This window comes from Penaeus vannamei, chromosome 35 (genome assembly GCF_042767895.1).
Source record: "Penaeus vannamei isolate JL-2024 chromosome 35, ASM4276789v1, whole genome shotgun sequence".
Lineage (NCBI taxonomy): Eukaryota > Metazoa > Arthropoda > Malacostraca > Decapoda > Penaeidae > Penaeus > Penaeus vannamei.
In genome coordinates this window covers 20,418,831-20,434,689 of record NC_091583.1, presented here as the reverse complement: position 1 = coordinate 20,434,689, position 15,859 = coordinate 20,418,831, and the positions used below count along the sequence as shown (strand labels likewise).

At 44.5% G+C, this 15,859-nt stretch overlaps 2 protein-coding genes across 2 annotated transcripts in view; one reads left to right on the top strand and one right to left on the bottom strand.

The window, feature by feature from the left end:
* Window positions 1-14,593, top strand: part of LOC113813290 (uncharacterized) — a gene marked incomplete in the record, with an annotated part of 64,650 nt that extends 50,057 nt beyond the window's left edge. Inside the window, 3 exon segments of the mRNA XM_070114315.1 lie at window positions 6,528-6,719; window positions 7,134-7,242; window positions 7,419-14,593. Coding sequence (XP_069970416.1) covers window positions 6,528-6,719; window positions 7,134-7,242; window positions 7,419-7,532 — 415 coding nt within the window.
* LOC113813280 (uncharacterized) overlaps window positions 12,034-15,859 on the bottom strand; it is an 8,873-nt gene continuing 5,047 nt past the window's right edge. Inside the window, exons 3-4 of the mRNA XM_027365250.2 lie at window positions 15,842-15,859; window positions 12,034-15,653 (exon numbers count right to left, since the gene is read on the bottom strand). The exon at window positions 15,842-15,859 is cut by the window's right edge and continues 67 nt beyond it. Of these exons, the coding sequence (XP_027221051.1) occupies window positions 15,218-15,653; window positions 15,842-15,859 (454 nt within the window). The 3' untranslated portion in view covers window positions 12,034-15,217. The remainder of the gene's footprint in view (window positions 15,654-15,841) is intronic.

Genomic DNA, 15,859 nt, shown 5'->3' with positions numbered 1-15,859 from the left:
TTTCCCTTTCCCTTTTTTTCCCTTTTGTTTTTTTTTGTTCCGTTTTCCTCTCCCACTTTATTTTTTCCCTCTCTGTTTATGTAAGTCTCCTTCTCTCTCTGATTCCTACAAAAAACAGAGAGAGAGAGAGAGAGAGAGAGAGAGAGAGAGAGAGAGAGAGAGAGAGAGAGAGCGCCACTAATAGAGCCCCAAATGAGGTGTGAAGGGGCTTAGCGGGCGCGGGCGGCGTCGGTCTTGACCAGCGGGCGCGGAGAAGTATCCTTTTTTCTCCTTTCAGAATAAAGGAAAAAAAATGACCAGATTTTGTGTTTGAAGGGCGGAGGCGGGGGTGGGGAGGGGGAGGGGGAGGAGGGAGAGTTAGGGTCTAAGGGTAGGGGGGGGGTATGCGACCTAGGGGGTGGGGCGGGTGGAGGGGGATAAGGGTAAGGGGTATGCGACCTGGGGCTCTCCCGGAGGCGTGGCGGGTGGGGTAGGGGGGGAGGGGGGTCGAGGGTACCCTGGGTGCGTGTCGCGATGCCCAACGGCGGGGCTTTGGCGCTGTCCTCGTCGGCGTCCCTTTTCACGACCCGACCGCAAGAAGTGACCGACTCGTCTCGTTTGGCGTCGGTCGGTTGGTCGGGGGCCTTCTATTTCTCTCTCTTTCTCTCCTTCCTTTTTTTCTCTCTCTTCTTTTTTTCTCCTTTCTGTCTCGGCTAACGTGCTTGACTTAAATAGGTAGCGATTTATGGGCATGAGGAAGAGGGGAAGAAAGGGGGGGGGGGCTGCGATGAAAGTGAAAAGCAAGCCTCGTTCTCATCCGCTGGGGGTTGCCGTGAACCTGAGCGCGAGAGGGGGGGGGGGGGCGAGAGGTCACCTGGCGGCGGCAGGTGTCGGCGTCGCAGGTGTTGGTGTTTCGTCACGCGTTCTCGCAGGTGTTGTCTGGAGGAGGAGGTGGTGGCGGAGGAGGAGGAGGAGGAGGAGGAGGAGGTGGAGGTGCGTCACGCGTTGAGGAATTCGCCGGCGCACTTGTCTCGCGTCTTGACCTGGAGACCTTTCCGCGTGTCCCCCCTCGCCGACGCCGCCGCCATGGCACCCATCCTCTTCCCCTCCCCTCTCCTCCCCTCCCCTCCTCCTGCAATCTTCGGCGCCCTTTTGGTTCCCTTTCATTCCATTTCCCCCTTCCCCTGGTCAGCTAAGAAAAATCTCCCGTGTTTATAAGGCAGATCGGGGGAGAATTAAGCCGCAACTGGAGTAATTCTTTCGGGAAGGTCTGGGCGACAAGTGCAAGAGCAGCGCATGCGCCGTGACAAAGACGGGCGCCGGAGTAAGGACGGCGGTCTCGACGGCGGCTTCACACGCGGACGGAGCGGGGGGAGGGAGGGAGGGAGGGAAGGGCGGGGGAGGGGGAGGGCTCGCCTCAGCTCCTCCTCGTGTACAAACTAACTTACAGACACACAGTCGCACCTAACCATAATTTGCTAACCTTTCCCCTCCACATCCCCCCTTTCCCCCCATCCCTCCCCCTCGCCGGTATTACCGCCGCCGTTGCTGCTGCTGTTGCAGAGTTGCTGGCGAGGCTGGGAGAGGGGCGGGGGGGGGGGGCTCCTAGACCATCGCCGACCTGCAATCCTTGTAGTAGCCAACCCCTGTCAACCCGCTCCCTCGGGCTCTGCCGCTCGGCCCGACAGAGCTCTGTCTGACTCTGTGTGTGTGTGTGTGTGTGTGTGTGTGTGTGTGTGTGTGTGTGTGTGTGTGTGTGTGTGTGTGTGTGTGTGTGTGTGTGTGTGTGTGTGTGTGTGTGTGTGTGTGATAAAGGGCGGCGTGGCCGTGTGTAGTTGAATATTCATGGCCCGCCCCTCCCTCCCCGCGGCACCACTCCTGCAGACTGACAAACAAGCCTGACGTCAGTGTCAGTCCCTCTTATGTGTGTGTGTATGTATGTATGCATGTGCCTGTGTGCGCGTGTATGTGGAAATCCAGGAGGAATAATGAAGAACGAAGGAGGGAGGAGGGACAGGAGGAGGAAGGAAGGGAAGCGGGAGAAAGAGGAGAGCATGGAAGTGTTTGTGCAGGAGTGCGTGGCGGGCCTGGAGAGAGAAGCTCGCGCGGCGGGCATGCAGGCAGGCAGACCAGCGACTTCCGGCCCCACCACCTGACACTTCCTCCACCCGCCCGCGCTCACTTCTGCCCCTCCTCCCTGCCCCCTGCCTTCTCCTCTCGCCCCCTCTCCTCCCTCTCCTTTCGGGCTCCCCCTCTCCTTCCTCCCCTCTCCTTTCGGGCTCCCCCTCCCCTTCCTCCCCTCCTTCGCACACCACCTTCTGTACGCAAAGAGTCACTGCTTGTGCTTGTCTGTCGTCTGGGCGAAAGAAGCGGTGGATACGGCGGTGGAAGGGGGGAGAGAGAGAGAGAGAGAGAGAGAGAGAGAGAGAGAGAGAGAGAGAGAGAGAGAGAGAGAGAGAGAGAGAGAGAGAGAGAGAGAGAGAGAGGGTAATAGAGAGAGAGAGAGAGAGAGAGAGAGAGAGAGAGAGAGAGAGAGAGAGAGAGAGAGGAGGGGGGAGTGGGGGGGAAGGAAGAAAAGAGAGGGAGGAACGGAACGGTGAGAGAGAAAGAAAGAAAGAGAAAGAGGGAGAGAGGGAGGAAGGGAGAGGGTAGGAGACAGGAGAAGAGTGGTAGGGAAGAGAGGAAGGGGAGAGGAGAGAGGGGATGAGAGGAGGGAGAGAGAATGCACAATGAGACGGACAGTACCAACATCCCGGAGTTTTGTAACTCCTGAATGAACCGCTCGCACGCATCCGAAACCGTGTCTGTGGTCCTGGCTTTGGCGGATTTATCATGATGATTATTATTATCGATATTGTTATTATTTTTGTTGTTTTTGTTATAATTAGATTATCCTTGTTATTGATCATATGATTAATAAGATAATCGGCTCTACTATTTACTCTCCGTATCTTTATTGCTATTATCACCCGACGGGAAGGTAGAGGACACGAAGGGCGCGTTGTGCGAGGAAGTCGGCGAGATGGACACGCATCGGGCGAACTGGGACGCGCGTGATGGGCGGGGCGCGGAATGGGCGGGGAGGAGGGCGGGGGAAGTGCGAGGCGCCCGGGCATCTTGGCCATTTGCCAGCTCATTAGGTTGGGAGAGAGAGAGAGAGAGAGAGAGAGAGAGAGAGAGAGAGAGAGAGAGAGAGAGAGAGAGAGAGAGAGAGAGAGAGGAGGGAGGGAGGGAGGGTAGGGGGGAGAAAGAGAGGGGGAGGGAGGGGGGTGATTAGGAGAGAGAGACAGACAGACAGACAGACAGAGAGAGAAAAAAAAATAGAAGAGAGAGAGTGTGTGTGTATTCATGATGAGGTGATCGACTTCACCCTAAAACTCAGGGCAACATAGATTCGTAGATTCGCAGATACTCAGATTCGCCGATTCGCCCGGTCACACTGCAGTCCACCACGAGGCTTACTACACGCATGCCTTCACGCCCCTCCTCCGATTGGTAGATTGATAAGCTAGCGAGTATATGAGCGTACGCAGACCGTCCGCATACGCACGCACGCACATTGTTTTCATTCAGTAGTATTGTCCCTTCTCTCTCCCTCCCTCCCCCTCCCTCTCCCCCTCTCTGTCCCTCTCTCCCTCCCTCTCTCCCCCTCTCTCCCTCCCTCTCTCCCTCCCTCTCTCCCCCTCTCTCTTTCCCTCTCTCCCCCTCTCTCCCCCTCTCTCTCTCCCTCTCTCCCTCTCCCCTGCTGGCACTCAATGGTGGACGCCCATTCTGGTATTTCCTTCCTTTGCGTTCCTAAACTTCACCGCCCATTGTCACAGGTCCGGTGGGAAATGGGTTGTACTGTTTTTCCTTTTTCCTTTTCCCTTTTTTTCTTGTTTTCCTATTTTTTCATATTTTTCCTGTTTTTTTGTTTTTTTTTCCTTCAGTTTTTTGTTGTTTTTTTCCTGTTTTTTCCTGTTTTTTTCCTTTTCCAGTTTTGTTTTCCTGTTTTTCTGTTTTTTTTTTCTAGTTTTTTTTTTCTGTCTCCGACTTTCCCCTCTTCGGTCGTCTACTGATTTCGTTCTTTTGGCTTTTTTTTCTAACTGTGGCTCGAAGTTGTTTGTTATGGGAGAAAAAAAAATATTTCTTTAAACAATTGCATTCGTGTGAGAGGGAGGGAGGGAGGGAGGGAGGTGGGGAGGGAGGGAGGGGTGGGGGAAGGGGAGGTTGATGCCATGGCTCGCTAGTTGTGTCGGGTTGAAATCGCCGGGGTGTGTGCGCTCGCTTTTTCCTCTTTCTTTCTTTCTTTCTTTCTCGTTTCTCTTTCTTTCGTTCTCTCTCCCTGCCTCCCCCTCTTGCTCGCTCGCTCTCTCCCTCCCTTTCTCTCTCTCTTGTTCTCTCTCTCTCTCTCTTGATCTTTCTCTCTCTCTCTTGATTCTCTCTCTCTCTCTCTTGATTCTCTCTCTCTCTCTCTCTCTCTCTCTCTCTCTCTCTCTCTCTCTCTCTCTCTCTCTCTCTCTCTCTCTCTCTCTCTCTCTCTCTCTTCTTCATTCTCTTCTTCTCTTTCCCTCACTACCTCGTTGCTCCTCTTTTCTCCTCTTTTTTCACACTCGCGTATTGTTTTTTTCCCTTTCTCGTCTTTTTTTCTTGCTCTTTCTCTTCCTCTGCTTTTCCTCACTCCCTCGTTGTTCCTATTTTCTCCTCTCTTTTTCCCTCACTCGCTAGGTATCTACTTCCCCGTCTTTCCCTTCCATCTTTCCTATTTTCTCCGTCTCCCCCTCTCTTCTCTTCTCTCTTTCCTTCTATCTCTTTCTCAGTATCCTCTCCCCTCTTATTTCTCTCCCTCTGGTCTCCCTTGCCATCACACCCCACCCCATCCCCCCTCTCCCCTACCTCCCCTTTCCCCTACCTTCCCCTCCCTTCTCCCCTCCCTTCCCCTACCTTCTCCCCTCCCTTCCCCTTCCCTCCCCCTACCTTCCCCTACCTTCTCCCCTCCCTTCCCCTTCCCCCCTCCCTTCCCCCCTCCCTTCCCCCCTTCAGCCTCTCCCCTCCTCGCCCCCCCCCCCTCCCCGTCGGCCATTTCACTCGCCCTTGGACAATCGGGAGTAATTCACGCTCGCCGCTCGCCGTTCGCTTTGTGCCGCCGGTCGGAAGTGAGTTGCGTTCGGGCGGCGACGGGGTTCGGGTTCCAGTGCCCCGAGAGAGAGGCGGGGGATGGGGATGGGGGGTAGAAGGGGGGAGGCAGGCAGAAGCGCCAACACATGGACGTGTGTGCCCGGAGAGAGGCGGGGGAGGGGGGATGGGAGGGGGGATGGGGGGTGGGGAGGCAGGCAGAAGCGCCAACACATGGACGTGTTCGTATACACGCACTCTCACGCACGCGCGTATTGAAAGAGGGGGGGGGGAGGGTGTTAGTAGGCGCAATAAAACACGCACACCCAGAGAGAGAGGGGGGAGGGGGAGCGTATCATCTTTTTATGCGATTATGTAAAGGTTTGGCGTTTTCGCGTTGCTTTCCCCGCCTCCGCGTCACACTTTCCGCGACGATGCGCTGGCGGCGGCGACCAAGACGGCGGCGTGAATCTGGCTCCATCTGGCGGTCGGAAGATGATGGACGCGATGATGGGTGCCGCCGCCGCCGCCTCCTTCTTCCGGCGCAGGTTGCCATGGCGACGCCCACGTGGAGGCAGAAAGCAGGAAATGCTTGCCTGATCTCCCCCTCCCCCCTACTAACTCACTCCATTCCCCTTCCCCTGCTTTCTTTCCTTCCTTCCTTCCTTCCTTCTTTCCCTCCCTCCCTCCCTCCCTGTCTACCTAATGGCATGTAGGCGTATTTCCTGATTTCGATCATGATTAATCCAACGATGAATCAAAGAAACCCAAAGATGGAGTAACATAAAGGGAAGAAGGAAGCAGGAAGAAGAGGAAAGTAAGAGGAGGAGGAGGAGTGGTCGTCAAGGGAGACAGAGAGGAGGGGTAGGAGGGGGGAGAGGGCGGGGAGGGCGGGCTAGTGGAAGCAAGTGTCCAGAACGCATCTAACAGGACTCCTTACGCCTCCTTTCCCTTTCCTCCCTTCGTCGTCCTTCCACCTTCCCCTCGTTCCTCCCTTCTCCCTTCCTCGCCCTTCCATCTTCTCCCTTTCCTCCTTCCCCCTCCTCCCTTTCTGATCCTTTCACCTTGTGTCTTTCCCCTTTCTCACCTTCCCACCCTCTCCTTTTCCACTTCCTCCCATGCAGCCCTCCGACTTTCTCCCTTTCCCCTTCCTCCCTTTCTCACCCTTCCACGCTCTCCCATCTCTGGTCATTTAAATAGGATGGTCATGGCAGATGCGGTAAGGAAGAAAAGATGTTAGTGCCCCAGCGCCATGGCTGGGACGCGGAAGTGGCACTCGGATAAAGACGCTAGTGTGTTCGAGTGCCACATGCAGACCAGTCAGAGCGTCGTCTACATGTTTGTGTGTGTGTGGAGACTCGCAAAAATCAGCAGTATGATTATTTTTGTCATTTTTCTCCTCGTATTTACATAGCGTACGCGGCCAGAATTGACAATGACTTCTCTTTTGACAGGTGTGCGGACGGGTACATGGGTCAGCGGTGTGAGTTCAAGGACCTGGACGGGTCTTACCTGCCGGCGCGGGAGAGGGTGCTTCTCGAGACGGCGTCCATCGCTGGAGGGGCGACCGTCGCCTGCGTCTTCGTCTTCGTCATCCTCTTCGCTATGTATGTCATAATGCAGAAGGACAAGGACAAGCGATGCAGGTGAGTTTTTTTTTTAATAAGGTCATTTTTTGGATTGTGAATGTGTTTCTTTGAGCGTGCGTTCGCGCACGCGAGTGATTGTGAGCGGGCGTGGCGATGCGTGTCGGAAGTGGGGTTGATGCTCCCGGCGCCGCGCAACCACCGCAGCTTCCCGAATCTCACGGGATCTCGCTCATGCGGCAATACTGCCACCACGGAGGCGGCGGCGGCGGCGCTGCGCCCTTCCTGACAGGCAGTCCCACACGCGCCTTACGGAAGAAATAATTTTACCAAACCTTATTTTACGCATGCACACAAACATATGAGCATACCTGAGTAGATTTTAATGCATTGAAGTGCTTTTGGCATACTTTCAACAAATGGATTTGTGAGTTACTGTCCTTCATCTTCTAAAATACCCCCACCTTCTTCCAGGGACTCGGACGATGGCCGAAACAACGACCGGCAACCATTCTCTGGGTATCAGAACCCACGGCCGGAAATATTTCGAACTATTAGCAACCCTTATGCGCGCACCATTGAGGTAAGCTAATAGCATTATGGCCAGAATTATCTGTCATGAGATTGTACTATCGAATGAATGGGTAACTGGAATTGTTCATTGTACATTTCTTGTTGTGAAATTGATTAGTGTTAATAGATTTCTTATTGATTTCATGCTCGTTATTTTGATGACGAATCTTATTTTCTTTGCTGTAGGAGCTTAGTCACGTGGAGGTGCAGCCAGCCAGTGGTGCTCCCAGTCCCAACACGGACAGCACAGCCACCAGTGGGATGGACACCAACAAGCAAAGTGCTCTAGATCCTTCATAGTGACACCCACCATATCCATGGTGCAAGCACACATTTCTTACGGACATTGCACAGTAACGCCTGTGTAAGGTGTAACGACACTAGGAAGATTAAAACTACTCGGGCTCCTTGCTCCGGCAGGGTGGCATCCCCACTTCCTTTGGTGCTCATGATAGTACTCAGCCAACATGGATGTCTCGCTGTTTATGCCTAGGAGGGTTGAGTGATTGTAAATGCATGTGTATGGCTCTGAAGCAAGCCAGCATAAATAGACACTTCTAGAATCATATGTAATGAGCGCATTTCTGTGTGGATGGTCTTAGGGTCTCGCGGGGGTCTTTGCCACCTGTCTGGCCACTGATGCTGATTGTGACACATACTCATTTATCTCAAGATGCCTGTTATGCAGTCTTTTAGATTCACAGAGTAATATATAATGTTTTAGTGTTTACCATATATATGGTCTGCCTTGTGTGTATATATAAATAACAGTTTGTCTTGAAAAGGTGCCTACTCGCACATATGCCCTCCTTACTAGGCTTGTAAAGCTCGCATCTAGCTGTCACAGATATCCAGGGCGTCTTGTTTACTCAGTGTGGCCCATAGTTTGTCTTTGGGCAGTGACGTGCGACACCTCGTAGACTATTAGATGTGAGTGTCTTAGCAAAAGTGTCACAGCCGTCCATGTGGTTCTTAGGTAGTCCAATTTGTGTGTAGGATCCAAAGAAGAACTCCAGTCATCTATGAAGCTTTTTTCATGATTGTTTATTTATAAATTTGCACAGTTTATTTTTCATAGATGTAATACCCATTTATTTTCATGCTGTGCTTCAATATTGCATTACTGTACATTCCCAGCTTAACAGTTCCCCTTGTGTGAGGGTCTGGCAGGCTGCTGGCCACCTATTCCAGACAATTCCATTAGGTCCGTTCCATGATGCCAACTCTCATTACTGTGGTCATTAGTGCACACAGTGAAACATACACAGCCTTTGGTATTAAGTATCGGAAATGTGTTTTAGACTAGAGGTCTGAAGCCGTAATGACCACAGCACTAAGAGTTTGCAGTACCTCTGCCGCTGTGTCCCAGGAGTTGGCACTCGGGTTACTCCAGCAGGTTGGTTGTATTAGGATCCCGTACGGAGTGAGTTGTACCACAGGTCATTATTTGCCTCATTATTGTTCTGCACAGCCAGCTAATCTCAGGGCCAGAGCATTAGTTCCCCCTTAACACAAGGCAGTGTCATCCTGTTTGTCATAATTATTCTTTGTTCAGCACTGCCAGCCTGCAAGCATGTTACATCATTGCTCTGCATTAAGGATATCCAGTTTCAGGTTAGGAAGTTGATGTGTACATATTGTAAAGAAGCAGATAAGACTCTTGACAGTGGATGGGTTACCAGAGGTCTGTCACTCTGATCTGGCTCAGGCCAATAAGTAGTCACTATTTATGTTTCCATTTGGCCGATGTATCAGTGTAAAAGTGGGTAGACCACTCCCTCATAGCAGCTCGACTTCACAGCTGTGAAACGCCTCTGGTACCCCCTCCTAGAGCTATATACCGCTTAGCTTGTAACATTTGTAAATAAAACTAGCAGATTATTAGCTTATTGCTGATCAGCTTTTTCTGTAAGATTTCTCTGCTTTATTTGTAACTTTCAATTATTCCTGATATAGTATTGATTATTTCAAAAAAACGGTAATAAGATTAAGGTCAGACTTTACCATGAATCTTGGTTGCTATTAGCACTGCTACTGTAACATACCTCGCAAGTTGCTCTGGGGATGAAGGCTACTTTCATTTCTTTGCAATGTGAAGGAAATGCATTTTATTCCATAACTTTATTTTGTAGAATCTGGCACTGCTTGCTGTTTAGTGCTTTTGGATAGTTGATATTTGTCCAGGATACATGAGGGATAAGTTTTTTGAGGCTGTTTCCCCTTCATGCTCAGATCAATTTTATTAGTAACAGTGCTGAAAGTGACTTCAGTTCTTAGGTTCATTTGTGTCAGACTCACAGGAACTGCAATTCAGCATTTGCAACAGTTGTTTAAAGCAGTTTATGTGTATAGACAAGGCACTCAGCTTGCAAAGGTTCCTATCATGGTATATCATAACTGGTTCAGTCTTAGGTCTTGAGTCCTATGGCAGTAAGTCACAAGTTCATTTATTAAGGAAAGTTGTTTCACTGAGAATAACCTTTTGTTTTCTTTAGCTTAACCAGTGTTGGACTGCTTGTCATGGTTTAAAAAAATTGGTTCTTATTTATATCTTGCTTCTTATCCTGGTTATAAATTTTTAATGGCTTCCATATTACTCCCAGAGGAATAGCAATTGTCACCCTTGTACCTAGAGTTTACTGTACATTGCATCCAAAAAATATTGCTTTGTTGTGTACATTACCCAACCAAATAGTCAGTCAAAGCCCCTGATATGCACCCCTGCATATTTACCTGTAGTGAAGCCTATGGGTGTTAGTAGCAATCCTAGAAGTAGTATTCCATAGTTAAAAGATCACTGAGCATCAGAATAGTATTACCTAAATGCATAAACTGTATGTTCAAGGGAAAAGGAGTCTTTGGTGTTGTTTTAGCCTCACTACCTCTGATTATGCCTTGCTAGTCCACAGATCACAGCTTTAACATCATATACATTTTTCAGTTGTGCAAAAAAGCATGCAGGGGTGCTCTCTTCACATGTTGTTCCTAGGGCAGTGAAATACCATGGAAGTTAGAGGATTAGATCACAATATTAGGGAAAATTAAGAAGAAAATAAAGCTTCCTTTATTTCTAATGTACTCAGATCTTTTAAAGAGCCATTGTTCACTTGTTAGATTGGAAATTGTAATACCTGTCTTGAAAATCATAGTGAAGTTTTCTTTTAAAAATCTTTGGATTTTTTCGTTACTGAATGCAGTGCTATGGTGAATTATTGGTTATAATGTAATTAAGGTTTCCTAGTTGTGCTACTCCTTGTTTTAATTTTAGGTCAGTACTAATGTTCTCACAGTATTGTAGTGTACTGTCAATGCATATCAACAATGCAGAAAGAATCTTTTCACTCGGTAGACACAAGGATATAAATCACTTTATTATAAAATTTATTTTTAACATTTTATGCAGAAAGATTAATATATAGTGTCTTAGTCATGATGGAAGGCTCATTAGCACAGTTGAGAAAAAAAAAAGTTCACAGACAACAACAGAAGAATGGAAAGACAGCGAGAGTAACAATTCTCTTTGCGACATACGAAGGCTTGAGGCAGTTTAGCTGCTCAAGTAGGTTACCAAAAAGTTTCAATACCTGAAATTTTGGTGACAGGTTGTACCCAGGCTTGAAAAAAAAATGTATTATGTGGATTATTTGTATCCAGTTACTTAATTAATGGCCTAAGAACAATACTCTCTTTGTCTTTGAGAATATCCTCTTATTTGTTTCCTCTTTTTTATGAATAAAGAGTAACCCCATGTAGGTTTGAGCAGATCAAAAATATTTGGATTCCAGTTGGTTGCAGCTTGATTAATCAAAGGGACTTGGAAATGATGATAGCAGCTGATTATTGTCTGTACAGGAAGATGATACAATATTGTTATCCAGTGTATTTTATTTTATCAAGTTACTGTCAATAGAAGAAATAAAGAATTTGTTACAGTGAGTATTTGATTTTCCTTCTAATAATCTAATAATTATTTTGCAAAGTATTCACCAACGAATGGCAAGGTAAGGAACTAGAGTTGTGCAGTGTCTGTGGAATGGAAGAATAAAAGTATCAAAACATATATGCTCTTTTTTCTTATTTTTAAATGAATATTTCTAGAACAATTTCTTAAAGCTTTATGTAAAGTATAAAAGGCAGACTACATATTAAAGTTGTTACTCTAATTGTCAACAGATATTTTAATGGTGACTAGCACTTTTCATATAATTGCAATATGAAAATAATATTTCGCTGCTTCAGCTATATCGTCTTAACATTTTGTTACATTGAAGTTGGTATTAAGATAGGCTAATGTAATTCGCTGCAGCAAAATACAGAACTATTATCTAACACAAGAGTCCACAACTTGTCAAAAAGCCTCAGTCTTGCTCTAATTTCATGGAATATAATTTCAAAAATACTGCATAACAAGTAATGCTGAATATTCTTTATACATCTTCGTTAATATATTAGTTCCTCGCATCTACTTAAAACCTGTGACAGAAAAATGGAAAACCTCTTCCATTTTTGTAAACATGTTTCACTATGGAATAGCAACTTCTTTATCACTATTGTGAGTTTGATTTACTATACCTTCCTATAGTGCTATATGACCTTAGATGTCTAGCACATTTATCTTAACCATTAACCATTATCACTTTTCATTTCATTTGCTCAGGATACAAAAATCCCAAACTGTCTTATGCCTTAATTCCGTACATAAAATACAGACTGCAAATAAATAGGTACTATTATACTTCCACAGTATCCCCAATATATACCTTATAACTGACACTTGTTCACTGGTGAAGGAAAGACAAAGTTAGGACTGTATATTTATACAAATATGACAAAATATGTGGATAACATTGTTTATATAAATTTGAAAATGTGTAGCAAAATCTTATAATGTTTACCTAGTAACTATAAATATACAATGGAGTCCATGCCAAAAAGAAAATAGAACCCCGACAGAAATAATAATAAAAAACACAGTAGTATTAATTAAATAACATGTTATTGGCAAGACACCATATAGCACTTTTTGAAAATATACACCAAATTTAGCAAATTCACTACTGTGAACCACAAATATTCATTAAATTGGAAAAATATCCATTTACATTTATAAGACAATGCTGTAATAAAAGGCACTCTTATCTTACAAAACAATACTTAAAAACTATGACTACATAGTCTTTAGATTCAGCCTTTTTGCTATGGCACAGTTAAGACATAAATGCATTACAAGACACCACTTGAGATTGTACTTTCCAGATCTAATAAAATTAGTATTCCTAGTTTAACAATATAATTTCCCTTAAATGTAATTCATCTCTGGGGAGCTGCACCATATATTCTGCTTGAGGAACTCGTATGGCCTACACAGTGCTGCACAGTTTGATGTTCCTCGCTCACTGTACAGAAAAAAATACTACAAAAAACAAAGTGATTTTCATGAAAACAAAACAGAATTTTAGTTCACCAAAATCTTAATGGAAATGGAAATTATCAACTATCAAATCATAGTCAAAACTAAATAAATTTTAATTGTTTCTTCTATATGCCATCACTGGTAAGAGACTAGTAAACTAAGCATATCTATGTGAAAATCTAAAGACACCCAAGCTCCTACATCACATAAGATTAGGAGAGACATTGTGCTGAAAAATCAAAATGAAAACAAAACAAAGACCTATGTATTAAGGGTGAGGAGAAAAAGAAGAGAGAAGTGGAAAGAGTAAGAGAACAAAAGATGCAATAAAGACGAATGATCAAGAAAGAATAAAATAGAGAAAAGGAAAACGGAAATATATAGTAAAAGAGAGAGAGAGAGACGCACTACATATACAGAAGAGAATCAAAAAACAAAAAATATATGACACAAAACATGGAATGGATAGCAGTAATGAGAATGAAACCATGAAACAGAGAAAGAGTCTGAGGAACAAACGAGACTAAACATGATGAAAGAGGCAGAGAAAATAAGGAAAGGGAAAAAAAGGACTTGGCACATGGAATATAAACCGAGGTTAAACACGGGTAATGAGCAACTGTAAGAGGTTCTAGTCCAAGCCTAAACCAACTCATCCCAATTGGCAAAAAATCCATGCCATGCCCAGTTATTTTAGTTTATCAATTGCTTTAACATAAGATGGCACCAAATTTACTTAATCACCAAGGAGTCATTTACTAGTCCTACCTACTTCACCTGTTTACCCTTTTTCTTAACTTTTAGATTAAAAAATATATATAATTTTCATTAGTATTAGTAATTCAACAACATAATCATAACATCAATAATAATGTCAATACTAATTGCAATAGGAAGAAAATAAAATTCCTAAAAATACAAGGAATGGAGTCACTTGGGTCTATTACTTGACTCCTTGGTGACTATGCACTTATGTGGAGTAATCTGTGTGCAACAAAAATTCATTAAAAAAAAAAAAAAAAAAAAAAAAAATACAGTGGGCAGTACATAAATCTTGGTAGAATGAGTTACCATACATTCAAAGAATATACCTAATGGCTAGGAAAATGTGTGAACTTCTAAACTCCTTACTATTTATGTGTAAGGAAAAATATAAAGTTGGCCAGTAATACAAAAAATTACTTCTTCCTATAATGACAAGTTATTATGAAACAAAGAAAATCTTAACACGGACACAGCATTAACACGAATAACAGCATGAAACAAAAACAAAACAAGACCATGATACCCAGTTTCCAGTTCTTTACCATTACCAACAATGATAAATATAAATATTTATAAAAGATTTTACATATATCAACTTCTCTGACAGAGTGTTTATCAGCAAGAACAAGGGTGTGTGAGCCCCTGACTAGATTTATATTACGTTAGCACTTTGACTTACTAAACAGCATTAATAGGAATACGAGATTACTCTGAGGACTTCATAATCACCCTAACACCTTAACATATACCAAACAAGAGTAACAGATCACTTATGGTGTGGATATCATGAGCTAGAAACCTTTTCTTGCTCACAGTTCCTCCTCATCTTAAATGCACCTAGATGGAATTTTGTACAAGAAAGGCAGAGAAAAAGGTACCTAGGAACAATATATATGAAAGTTTGTCATTTCAACTTGAACTGAAGGACTATATTATTTATGCATGCACGGGGGAAAACCTGTTTGGGTTCATATGTATTCACCTATTATAAAAGTATTAATAACAATTAGCAAATGTGAAGCAGAAATGTAGAAAGAAATAAAAGCACACTGAAAATTGAATACCAAACAGGTTTCCAAGAATACAACAAATTATAAACATACTTTAAAAATATGTAAATATCATTCAAATGCAAAAAAAAAAAAAAAAAAAAAAAAAGTAAAAAAAAAAAGATACAAAACAAGCATGAACTAGGTAAAGATAACACCATGCAACACATCCCTTCACAGGTATTAAAAGAAAGTTACTGGTTTTAAGCAAAACAGCTTCGGTTTAACATGTATATCATTTCCTAAAGATGAGTATTTGCAGTATGGCCAAAAGAACCTTAAATGCTGTAATAGGAAAGAAAAGTCACTGAACTGTTTGTAAAGCTTCTCCAAAAACTCACATGCCTTAAAGTTAATAATACAATTCTTTCTTGATAAAGGAAAACAGATGAGGTTTTCCTCTGCAAGTTCCAAGTAACTGTGACTTTACATAACCATAGTAAAGCATATTCATTGGTAACAAATCATTCAACTCTTAAGAAAAATACTGTATAAAAATACATGAAACACACTTTCCATGTTTTTATAAAAACAGGTACCTGAAAGCCTTAAATATCTATTCAAGCATTCATTCTACCAATGAATATCTTTTTAAACATTTAAATAAAATGTAATGACTATTCCTCTTGGTAAGCTATTATGAAAATATTGGATATTCCAAAATACTGCTCTTAGGAAGACTGGTAACCCAACATTACAGATCTCTACACCACTTGCCAAGGGATTATTCAGCTGTTTATACTATTCATAAAGGGATACTAGCCAGAAAGAAAGACTTCAAAGCACCCTCCTTGGCGTATCTCGGTATGCTGGAGACCGTGGTTTAACAGGAAATCCTTGATTGCAGGCTTGACCTTAGGCACCCCATTCTCACTGTGGATTCCTCTGCCAGTGATGATTCTGACCTTCTCATGCTGCCCCCAGTACTGACGGATGAAGGCCTCAGTGGTCTGTAAGGCCTCTCTAACAGTCATGGTATGTAGGTCTAATGTTAGAATACCATCTTCAAACCTAAGTACCTGTTTAAATGGTAGGTCACCATGTTTCAAGGGTAGGTAGCTCCCTTCTGAAGGTGGCACAGGGAAGTACTGGGGAGCTGTGGGAAGCACCGGATACTGAGGGAGGGTTCCTGGCAGAGGTGCACTTGGGGTTACGGTGTGCAGATCCTCAGCTGAAAGAGCAGGCTCGAGCCTCCTGGTGGAAAAGCAATATGAAAGTGCTTTTACTTGCATATTGTTGATAATCATTTTCAGACACAGCTAATTGTATTTCCAATATAATCAACCTTTCCAAAACCTATATTGTAAAGCATGATACAAATAAACTTCATGAAAAAATCTGTACATACAACACATGATGCAATACAGTGGCAAAGTACTGACCTCCTTCGCCTGCAGGGA